Source organism: Catharus ustulatus, chromosome 16 (genome assembly GCF_009819885.2).
Source record: "Catharus ustulatus isolate bCatUst1 chromosome 16, bCatUst1.pri.v2, whole genome shotgun sequence".
NCBI lineage: Eukaryota > Metazoa > Chordata > Aves > Passeriformes > Turdidae > Catharus > Catharus ustulatus.
This window is the reverse complement of record NC_046236.1, coordinates 4402747-4415457: the sequence shown is the minus strand read 5'-3', so window position 1 is coordinate 4415457 and position 12711 is coordinate 4402747. Positions and strand designations below refer to the sequence as shown.

The 12711-nt window shown below is 37.8% G+C and overlaps 1 protein-coding gene across 30 annotated transcripts in view; it reads right to left on the bottom strand.

Annotated features, from left to right (window-relative positions):
* Nucleotides 1–12711, bottom strand: part of RBFOX1 (RNA binding fox-1 homolog 1) — a 1131477-nt gene that overhangs the window by 64214 nt on the left and 1054552 nt on the right. For 28 of the 30 annotated variants that reach the window (XM_033073813.1, XM_033073810.1, XM_033073809.1 and 25 more), the window contains one exon: nt 144–224. The exons of the other annotated variants lie outside the window; for them this stretch is intronic. In XM_033073813.1, the coding sequence (XP_032929704.1) occupies nt 144–224 (81 nt within the window). The remainder of the gene's footprint in view (nt 1–143; nt 225–12711) is intronic. 30 annotated transcript variants of the gene reach the window in all.

Sequence of the window (12711 nt, the reverse complement as noted above, 5' to 3'; positions counted from 1 at the left end):
ACATTACTTACATATGTTTATAAACACCACATTTACCTTAACAAGAGCTGTTAGGAAAGTTGACATTTTTAGGGGGCTTAATTCACATTAATGTGCTTTTGTCACAAAAACAGAACAAGAAACGAGCCATAACACTAGCTTACTTGTGGATGTGTATACTAGTGAACTGGGGGCACTGTACACGGGAGATCCCTCCTGGTTTGCCTGGCACAGCAGCACCCTGCCTACAAGAAAGAGAGAGAGAGTGGTATCTGGTTTTGGAACACTTCAACTAGACCTCAGTTTTCATCTCAAAACATAAATCAAGTCACAACCGGAGCGGTGCACTGAACCAGGGGCGCTTTTTGTCCTTCGACTTCAAAGCAGAAAGAGCCCAAATCAGCACAGTTTGACATTGGAAAAGCAGAACATAGACATGCCCCCAAACTCCAACACCGTTATCCCGCGGGGACGCGCCCCCGCTGCTCTCTCTCCCTCTCACTGCTTCTCCCAAAACTGCTGCCCCTGGAGCACCCACCCACCCTGCCCACCCTGCTGCTGCCTCCTCAGCCCCTGGGCCTGGCTGCAGAGAGGCTGCTGGAGGAGCAGGAACCTCGTGTGCAGCATTGCCAGCACAGCCATCAGTACGAGCTGGGTTACATCGCTCCCGTGGTCACTGTGTGATCACTGACACAGCTGGATTCAGTCGCTTTTCCTCAGAGGAATGCACAAATGTACTTGTGCAAATATATTTCTTTATTACAGTAAATAAGCTGTGTTCAGAATTAAGAACAAAACCAGATAAAACAAAACTTTTTTTTTTTTCCCCAAAGGAATGAAAGTAAAAGCAATAACCAAATCCATTTAAAACAACACTTTTGCAATGTTCATTTTGAACTACACAACTTTAAGGTCATTTCCTTTTTTTCTTTTAAATGAACTTAAATAAAACACGTTTTCTTAAAAATGTATTTTAGCAGTCTTAGGTGAACACAGATTGAACATTGATCAGAGGCTGAAATAACTGTACTTTCAAACTAGGAAAGAAACTTCTTCACTTCTGGAATGCAGTCCACCAGGAAAAGTGGGTCAAGAGACATCTGGTTTTGCAGATATATGTGCATATATCTGTATAAACACACAGAGGATTTTATACACACATACACTGACATGCCTCAAGCTGTCAGGATTTGTGAATCACACAATTCAAACCCATCAAATCTTTATGGAGATTTGGGAAACTTTAGACGTTGTGCATTGACATGCAATGGAACTGCACTGAGTTGAGTCCAATGGGTTTGGAAGGACAGGATTAAGTACAAATGGCAGGCACATTTTCCACAGTATTACAGGAGCAATTCTCAACTTCCATTCAACATGCCAGAGTTCTCCCAAAATATATATTTTTTAAAATATCTGCCATTAACCAGTTTTTTGATTGTCACTTCAGCTGTCACTTGAAGGAGAAATAGGGGAAATACTGAAGAGTAATAAAACAATTCTTGTAATTTATACAATTTATCTAAGACTGTGACTACTGGAACTCTCATCAATTGCTATGCTTCTAACCTTCCCAGAAAATGGCAAACCCTTAACCAACAGGATTTAGAGATGCTTGCTTTTTTCCAGCCATCCACAAGTAATAGAAAAGATAAAACACGAAACAAGTTCACTTTCCCCCTTACTTTAAGCCAACACATCACTGACTGTATTGATAACTCTCTCAGCCTTCAGCCCTCGTGTGGAAGCTGGCAAAGGAACATGCAGTTTTTGAGATCCTAATTACAAGCAGGATTTTCAGGTTAAATATAAAATAAATAAACAAACAAACCAACCCTAGCCACACACTCGTTTGACCCCAGGAATGTGTACATTGGAATATGGATGAATTTAACACCACAGATGCTTCAAAAACTGAGGTACTGCAGAAGCCTGCAAATGAAAGTGAGCTGAAGACCCAGAGGCATTCATCCAGCTGAGAGGAACACATTAGGAAAATCAGTAATTTTCATTAGGTTTTAAGAATAATATAACTATAATGACTTCAAGTGTGTCTCGAAAACAAAGCAGAAGATTTTTAGAAGTCACAGATTGCAGTTTATTTACATTACTCACCATAAATCCTAGATAACATTTGCTTCCTCTATGCTCCATAGGTATTTTCCTACTCTTTGTAGCTAAGATTCTTATATGTTTTCTGATTTCATCTCATACAAATCTAATTTTTCCTACTCTAGTCATCTAATTTCTAATTAAAGTACTTCAAAACAGATGCTTTTTTCATCTCTGCTACTAGAGTATATTTAATTTCTTGCACAGAGCCTTCTAATTATATTTTGACAATCTGCCTTTGAATTTGTACATAATATTAATGCTGATAACTAAAACATTATTATTAGATTTTGTTAGGAAAAAATATGGAACTTTTTAATCTACTTTAGTAAGAAAAGATTATTTCTTCAGCATCTAATTTTGGTATTAAAAGTATTTAAATTGCAATTCATACAACTGAGGGAAGATTTAATTATTTACAGTAAGATCAAGGATAAACCTCAGAACACAGAAACAATCGATACATTCCCTAATAGGGAAAAAAAGAAAAACTAAAGTTTTTTTTTTTTCTCCAGAACTCTAAATTCTAGTGTGATGGAATAAAGGATTTGTTTTTTATTTTTTTTTTCAGGAAAGACGATTTGAATATAAAGTTTTGAGGGAGCAGTGGCAGAGGGGACACGAGGGGACCAGTCTGGGGGCAGGGGCATTGCAGAGACCCAGCCTCACCCCTGGAATGCTGCCTGGCAGCACAGACAAAACCAGGTCCCAAGATCAAAAATTATTCCCACTGATCCTTCTCTTCCTCCACTGTTTTCTCCTCCAGCTCATGATTAAGAATGTACTGTTTGATGAGGTCCTTTGTTGAAGCACCACAGTTATTTTGAGAAATAATTACTCTAAAAGTATTCAGGACTGTGAAAAAAAGTGATGTGCAGTCATTAATATTTTTAGAATACTTAGAATTCAGTTCCCAGTGGTTTCAAGATCTCTGACTAAATGCATTTCCCCTCATTTTTTCATACTTTCAAAAATAAGCTTTTTGCGTACAGTTATTTACATGATGCAGATAAACTAATCTACAGAAATACCAATGTACTCGTGGTGCTGCACAGAGTACTCACTGCCTCGTGTAAAAAGCCATGGCTAAGAAGTCACTATATTTCTCAAATTCTCAAAGAGCCAAGAAGTAACACCAAGGATCAACATGTGGAATCACCCACTAAATTATAAAGGATTTTTAAACCCTTTCTGTTAAAAATAACTGGAACCACTGTAGCCAGCACTACAGGCAGCTTAGAAATAAAGATGTACAATTAGTTGAAAAGAATTTACACAATTAGCTGGAATGTCTCATGGTATTGTTTGAGGAAGTATAAATTCAAATAACATTACAAAAAACATCAACCATTAGCTAAAATCATGCTGTTGGTGTAAAATTAACAGCGGTGCAAAGCCTTGATCGTGGTCCCAGCTCTCTCCTGTCACAGGAAGCAGATGAAACTTCTAGAAAGCTTTCCTGGCAATGGTTGAAAGTTTCTATACCATGACAGAGAGCCTGAGCCTACAATGCACGACCACACCATGCCCATGGCATGAGTACCCTGGCTCATGAACCAAAAGGTTCCAATTTACAGTGTTGGCATTTATTCTCCAAGAACTTTGGTAGGAATTACAAAAAAGAAGAGGGCAGACGTTGCTTATTGGGGGTTTGCCCTGGGACACAGCAAAGTGAGACACAGGGTAAAAAATGTCCTTGTCACTGCAGGAATCCTAAGGCAGCACAGCTTCACAGAAAGCTCTCTGAGGAACTGGAAGTGACAGGGTGCTGAGCTCTCACAGCATCCAGCTGCTGCCTCCACAAGGAGGGTAAGCACAGGAGCATTTCCAGTGGCAGGAATTAAACTCAATATCCAGGGCTGGGCTGCACTGGGTTCTGGTGCACAGCTGGCTCAAATGAGCATTTGTAATACAGGAACTAAATAACTTACTGCACACCAGGAGATTTAGTGATGATTCCGTTCCTCTAATCCATTGTACTCTCAGCTTTCCAGGTAAATCAGCTGCTCTTTACACATATTTTTCTTATTGTATTACCAAAAGGAGCTTCTTACTGCCTCTCACAACTAAGTACCAGCTCATCCATTCTTTAATACTATTTACAAACAACAAAATCCAAACAAAGCCACAGGAAAAAGTGATTTAAAAATGAAGCTGTTGGAGTCTCTTTTTTGCCTACATTAGTATCAACTATTATTTTAAGAGCCTAATCTAAATTTAAATCTAAACAAAACCCGCATTCTTTATTGACTTCAGTGATTATTTATTTTCATTCTCTTTTTCTCCCAGGCCAGCTGGATGGCAGACAGTGTTCCCTGAGTTAGTTCTGATCATTCTGATCACTCTTTTCCTTTGTCCCTTTTGCAACAGCTATTATTCCTAAACACTTTGGTGTTCAATGCATGAAGAAAACTGCAAAGCTGCATCTCTCCTGAATAGATCAGGAGATTTGCAAGTGTATCAAGGATCCTCATAAGCAATCCATGCCCACTCTTGGTTTGCTGCTCTAAAAGTGTAATCTAATACTGGTATTTTCAGACAGAAATAGCACTATTTTTATTCTGGGCTGAAATATTGTTCTGTGATGGATTATTTTGAAATGTCTCTCAGAAATGGATCAGAAACACCTAACAAAAGGCTCCTGTTGTGCAGTAATAGTGTATGTTAGCTTCTATTGTCCCTTCTGACTAGGGAATTTAAAGAGAGCCTCTACAGCCTCTCTCTTGAATACATGAGAGTAGTTAAGTGCTCTCTTAGCCCTTCAATATCAATAGTTAAACTACACAGACTAAGCCTGCTTTTAAATATGCTGTTAATTCAAAAAGAAGTGCTCCTTGAGGGCCCTTACTTATCTGGGATCTCTATAAATTGAATAATAGCCTTCAGATTTTAACACAACCACTCATGGATGGTTGTGTTGGTACACTGGATGGTTTCATCCATTATTAACAAGGAATAAAATAGCATAACCCCAAACCACACGCCTTCTTTCTTCCAATATGCTAAAAATACAAACAAAACCTATGTTTAATCCCACCAAAGCTTATATATAGGTTCACTTAAACAAGAGGGTAGGGAGGAGAATCTACAGCAGTTGATGTCTAAAGGTGATTTTCCCAATTCCAAACCCATTCCTATATTGCCTTCTGACAGCAAACCTGAGATACATTCAATTATTGATCAGCCTGGGTGTGCTGGCTGCTGCTAATGAGAAGCTGGGCTCTATACATACATTTATGTAGTAAATCCCTGACTCACATATAATCTGATATACATTGTTTAAAATAGAGGGAAGGGGAAATGAAACCACACCAAAAAACCAGGCAGGGAAGGTAGGTGTCTCTAAAACATTTCCTGGGACCTCTCCATCCAAAAACTCAAATATTTAAGATGTTAATTTTCCTTTCCATCACTTTTCTAAGCATAGTGCATGTTTCTTGTTTGCTCCCCTGAAAGTGTCCCCATACACCCAATGAACTGAGGCACTGATTCAGGGAACAGCAATGGATCTTAGAGCAAACATCACTTATAAGTCACCCTTCCAATTATTCTTTGCTGGTCATATCATCCATTTCTCAGCTTTTGGGAACCAGACCTCTCTCCCCACTTATTCCTGTGCAGCATCCAGGATGCTGTCACAAATTGGGATTGGAAGGGGTCAGTATCATGCAAATCAGAAGCAACAAATTTTGCAGCTCTGGTATGAGATAATTCCCCCCTAATTCCCCTTCTCCCCTCTCTTCCTCTGTAGGACATAGAACTCATCCCACAGTAACAGGAATCTCTCCTCCTCCTCCTGCCTGTTTAAAAACACATTGTGTGACTGACTTTAATTTAATTAACAAACCAGTCTTCCCATAGACTGGTTGCACTGCAGGAACAATTCATGTAAGGTTTCCATTCACAAAGTAAAGCAATTTCAGCAAACAGTTCTTTCCAAAATAATTTTAAAATTATCAATCAGCCACAAGCATTCCTTGACTGGCAACTCAACTGAATCTAAATTGCACAAACTGATGCTTGTGCCAAAATCTGCACCACGTCCAGAGAGTTTTATCTGTGCTCCTTAGTGAACTTTATCATTGGCATCCAAGTGCAAATCTTCACACTGCCACCAGAAAAGTCTAAAACCTGGACATGCATGAAGTAGTCATGAAGAAAAAGGAGTGGTGACATCAGGATTTCCTGCAAAAATATGTTTACTGTAAGGCGCCTCTCTACAACCTCAGGTGCACATAAACTCTGACATTCAGTGCCATTATTTTATACTGGGACATGCATCCCCCTGAAGTTGTTCAGGATCTTGCAAAAATCAAGTCTTTTTTTCCTAATCTTTCTAGGTCCTCTGGCAGACAGCAGGGAAGCAGGAAAATGGTGGCTATTCTTGGTTCACTTGCAACTGAGAAAAAACATGAGAGAAATTCTCAAGTATAAACTTCTGAAATAAACTCTGAGCTGGAATTATACTCCTCTTGAAAGAAGACACTTGACAATATATAAAATGCACTCATGTTCTGCTGATGGGTTGCATTCATATGTCTGCCTGTTGAATAAAGATTGCAACAGGAAAAGAATCACAGAATAGATGAAACTGGAGCCTTTCTGCCCAAACACAAACACTACAGTTTCAACAAGGCCCTGCAGGGATTACAAGTGGATGTGTTTATGCTTTATCCTCTCATATTGTGTCAAGACACTATTTTCTGTGTAAATTACCTATTTCAGTAAATCTATAAGACAGAGATGTAAATCTAATGCAATTAGATGCAGAGATGCAAATTACTAATCCCTCAGTTCTCTTTGCCTACACCAGCAAATGCTGGTTCTGACTTATAAATAAAATTCTATTCTGAATGACAAGCTGAGAATATAAAACACTAAAAATTGAATCATCATGCATAATCCTGGCTTTAGCTAGTCTAATTTCTTTCCTAGCCCAGACAGGTTCCAGAATTTCAGGAGCATAAAAAACCATTACAAAAATGGCAATGCAATGTTTCCAAAGTTTCCAAAGCACTCACTTTTACTAGAAGCAATTCTATGCTTGGAGATTTCCAAAGAAAATCTGAGATCACCAAACCAACAGAGCTTGTAAAGCTTGTAAAGCACAGCCCCCTCCATAACGAACAAGTGAATGAAAACTGTATTTTGAAACTTACTCTCAATAAGTATTATGAAGTGCAATTACAGTGCATACTGGGGATCCTGTCATCCAATGCCCAAAATGGGAAAATAATGCATAAGAAGGAGGAGAAAACATTAGCAAAATGTTTGGAACACAATTGACCATAATCTTAAACTGCTTTAGCATTAATTCACAGATGTAATCAAGGTTTAACACAGAGCAGAGTTGTTTTCCATTCCACTTAACTGTATTAACTTTACATTTCATATATTACTTTATTACTTTACATTGCAGAATGGTTTGTCTGCCTGACTGTCCATCCTAACACGTGGATCTTCCTAACTTGGTTATTCTTCTAATCACAGGAATTTATTCCTCCACATAACTGCTACTAACTTATCTAGCATTGCAAATATCCCACGCAGTTCTGAACAAACAAATGTTTTAGTGATGACCTTGTAGTTTGTCTTAAATTTTCCTCTGAGAGATCCTTAAGCCAGTGCTTTTTACATCTATTAATGGCTGGTACTTGGATTAAAAATTCTAAAAATGCATCTTGCAGCCTTAGCTCGGGCCCAGGCAGTGCCCACCCCAGCTCACTCCTGTTGCCCAAGCAGTTGGTGGGACGGGAGCAGTAGCTCCACAGCAGCTGGATTTATATCCAGCCTCAAAACCTACACCATACACAGTCTGGAGAGGTTGTCACCTTATTTATTTAACTCATTTTACTTCTCTGTCACTAATCAGGAAGACATAGAACACATTTTCACTAAGCACCAGAGTGATGTAAGAGAAGTCCAAGGATAATTTTTCTTTAAAGATTTTCTTCGTGAGTAAGGGACAGTACTTAACTTTTTTTAGCCCTATTAAATTTGGTCAATTATATCCATAATAAAAACATCTGAACAAACACAATAACTGAGAAACAACGCAATGACAAACAAAGGACAGTACAGCTCCTGCTTGCTCAGGAGGCTCTTTTGGGTTATTTAAAAAACAAGGAAACCTACTATGTGAACTCAGGAGAAACATGGAAACATGGTCAGCAGATCAAGACCTACATCTCAGCATTTTACCATCAAGCAAAGAGATGCAACCACCCACCCCCAAACACATCCCTTCCCCTATTTTGAAAGAACTCCACCTTCCAGCAAATACATATTTCCTGTTTCTACTGATTTTGTTTGTGAACAAATCCATCCTAATCTAGTACCAAATAGTTCCCCATACTAGACTGGGGTCAAAATTCACAAAATTTTACATTGAAAAAGTAAAAACTCCCTTCTTCCTAACAGTTTCCTACCTTCTGACATAAAGCTGTATCTATGTTTGAAGATTTACAATTAAATAATCAAATCTATAGAATTTCTTCAGGAGATCACAGAGAAGAATATCAAATCCTAAGTATATTCTGTGTGATACAAACCCAAGAGAAACACCTTCAAAAGGGTAACACTGACAGTATCTGAGGTCATCTTCTTAAAATGTACAGACTTCAAAACAATGGTGAATATAAATAAATCTGCTCCAGATTCAACTATATAACCAATTGACTAAATGAATGTTTAAAAGTCATTGGCATTAGCTTTGAATAAGCCTTGTTTAGTTTCCGTGAGGGTATACATTTTAATGAAGAACTCATTATAATGTAGCATAAGGCATAATTAGTTCAGGATTCTTATTATTTATTTTTTATTTTAGTAAACAGCTAATGCAGGTGCTGAATTCCATTTTTTTTCTAGCTTTATTCATCTTTCATAAACCAGGATTTCCTTGATAATGGCTTGCAAAAGCTCCACAGAGTTTTGGAAATTCATTAGCTGTCATCAGTGGTGTTAATCTACCTAGGAATTCCTCAATTGTACGATGGTACTTTTAACATTATGATTTTTGAAACAACACTTATAGCTGTGTGTTATACTTCGAAAATAAGCATCTACATAACACAGGTGGAATATTAAACAATAATTATTTGACTGTAGCTAGAAAACTATTTAAGCTGTTTAGCTAACAGCACTGCAAATATATTTATTTAGGAAAATCTGAATAGTCAATAGCAAAGTTTGAATCCAAGTGCGTGTAATCAAATGGCAAAATGAGTTAATCTATGGAGTGACAGCTTTTGGAAAAAATCTGCTTTAGAGATATGATAGAGTGAACTTTTACCCCAGGATTAGAATGCTGTGCAAGCATATAATTCAGCTTCCCAAACTCCAAACATTGAGAAGTGTTTCTAGGGTATTTGTTGAGCTTATGCAAGACTCATTTAAATTCAAAGAGAAACACTAGAAAGATGAAATGAATCCCAGGTGCTCTTACACTCCAGAAATAGATGCTTTAAGACATGAACAAAGAGAATTAGTATTAGCAAGTGTACAGGAATCCTCTCTTCCCCTGGATTCATCTTACTTAAGGGCATGGCTTTACATCTATTGCTATGGTAGCTCCTTACTTCTAATTATATACAGCATTCTATTCCAAACTTCTGAACAAAATTTTGAAAGGAAATTTGTTACAAAATCTGATTGCTGGTGGATACTGTTGGCTTTCAAATGCCAAAAAGCCCTGGGAATCTAAAACTTCTCTGTCTTCTGAGGGCTTATAAAATAGTTTAAAATGCACAGACTCTCCTCCTCTCTTTCATTTCGAGGATGGGGAAAATTTTGCCAGTGATCATGGAATAACTGCCCAAGAAACTGGGTGCTCACATTGGTCTTCACTGGGTTAAAGCTATTTATGATGTGAATACAAATACTCAGCTATGTGGGATGATTTGAAACGATCTCCTGAAACTCCTAAAAATAATTAACTCAGGAAAAATAATAGTGCCTTAAATAAAAGGAGGATGGAATCTTCTGCTTTCTACTGAGCTGTGCTCAGTGACTTGCTCTAATGGTTCTTCACTTCTAATCTTCAGTCCTTTCTTTCTCCACTGTCAACTTAAATTCTGAAATTTCTGAAATACTGTTTGTTGGTTATGACCAGACAAGAACATTTTCTCATGTGAGTTACTGTGATTTCCACTGTTCTTTGAAAGAGAATTCACTAGATTTTCAGGTAATTTCTGTAACACCTTTTGCCCCACTGAGCCTCTCCAACAAAACTGTTTTCTGCCAGGAATAAAAAAAAATCTTTTAAAATGGTCTTACTGTGTCTCAGGTACCTGCTGTACAGGACTGATCTGTTGTAGTAACATAGGTGCAACAATATCCTATATTTCAATAAGGAGAGTGCAAGAGATTGCTCAAAAATTCATTGTTCCAAAATCCAAAAGAGAAAAACAAAAATACCTGCTCTAACTGAAAGGAGCAACATGGAACTTGGTTTTCAGACTGCCTGAGGCAGAAAGAAAGGCTTGGTATTACAGATAAAATATACACTATATAAAAATAAGCAGGTGAAAATGATATTATAACAAACTGCAGAAACAAAGAAAGTACCAGAGCATACCTAGTAAAGAAACCCAGCTACAAATCTGTATTTCCCAGCCATAAATGAGTGTATGGGGGAAAGAACAGACTCTAGCTCAGACACAGGAAAACTATGGAATGTATTTAAAACTGGACAGAAATACAAATAGATGAAAAACTTATCCTAGTTTCCATGATGACTTTGTGAGACAAATCACAGAGTGCTCCTTACAAATTTCCTTATTAGGACCTGCCTAAAACTTTAATAAAGAAATGGATATCCCAACTTCATTAAGTATTCCTTTCTCATAAGAAAAAACCCCCTTAAATAGTATGCTTTTATTTGTTAGAGGGAGACCGTGGAGATAAGTAATCTTTTTCAAAAATTCCTATCCCTTACTGTATATGGAAAAGTGCAATTCTGATAAAAGCTGGAATGATACATGAAAAAGAAAACAATTCTGTTAGTTTTCTCTAAGGTATCGTTTTAGGACTTCCCAGCAGAAGGGTGGGAAGGGCAGGAATTGGTGGCCATCAAGGGAGCCTTGCCTGCCCTGGAAGTGCAGCAGGAGTCTCCTGTCTCCCAAGTGTGTCCCTGGAACTCCACACCAATGCCACCACGGCTAAAGAGCCACGTTACCAGAACAGTGCAATTTACTGCAGCATGAACATTTCACAGGCACAAAAACAGCCTTAGAAGGGCTACCCAGGAAGAAAAATCCATAGTGTTTTGTAAATATACAGTATTTTGCAGTCCCCAAGTAACACTTTACCCCCACAGTGTCTGTTGTGCATCTCGGAGTCTCCATTTTCAGCTGTCACAAGTTTTCCCAATAAAGGCTTTCCTTCACAGGAGTGTACCCTCCAAAAAACCCCGAGCTATAACAATCATGTCACTGGTCCAACTGTTTACCATTATCTTCAAGGTTTTAGGGTTGATTTACATTGCGTTCCTCCCTATTTGACTTTAATTGTCTGCTTCAAGTTGTCAGGACATAACTATATCTTAGATTTGCATTGCATTAGGGGATCTTCTCCTTTCTCTATTGATCTTGTCTTACGGAGTAATTTAACTCAATTCTAATTTTCCTGTGCATGCGGGGTGCTCTCCATCCAAGGAAGTGAGTTATGTGTATTCAAGTGGTGCATCTTATGAATCTTGTTAAGCTTTACCGCCTTCTAGCCTGCACTGATGGAATATTTAATCACAGAAATGAGTTGGCAGATTTGATGTACAATACGGGGAAGCCTCGCGGCTGCGGCGCCGCCGGCAATTGAGAAACGGGGGAATTTGCCATTCATCAGTGCCATCCTGACAGCTTTGTATAACCTTCTGTTTTTCACTTATTTATGAAGATTAAAGGTACTTTAAATCAACACTTTCTCTGTAAATGTATCATCTTTATTTCAGAAGTGGCCAAATTTTTCATCATTTGTTAGGAGCTAAAGGAACTTCTCGCACTGACTGTGAAAAAGTTGATACAGTTTTATCATGACAGTGCTGGAGACAATAAGTAAACTAAACAGGTAGAACTCCTGACTGTCTTAAAAATCACATCTCTAATTTTATAACCTTCAAAAATTCAATTGCTTCTTCTCTAAAGAAGGTGGTGGAGTGAACCCAAAAGTAAAGGTAAGTCACAGTGTTCTATTCTGACGTGCAAGAACTGCAATGTTGTTTTACTGTTTCATTTCCTAATGACTTTAGGAGATCTGTACAATTTTAACTAAATTGTTTAAAAGAAAGTTGATATATTTAATTGTGAGAGATACCGTATTTTACTCAATATAAGTAAAATGCACTTGAAATGCATTGAAAAAATGCAACAAAACCCAAACATAAACCTGTCTGCATGTATAGACAGAAAAAAAAGAAACCTGAAATAAATGAAGTATCTTGATCGAACTTTCTGCAAAGGTGTGGTGGAGTTCGTGTCATAATTCATAAAATTAAATTAATACTCTTCTAATGGTAATTAAAGATTCTCATTAAGAAGGGCAAACACCTCCCTAGTGTTGGCAATAAAAATGCACTTGGGACTTTAGGAGGTTATACAAAAAAATCAATAACCTGCCATTTTATAA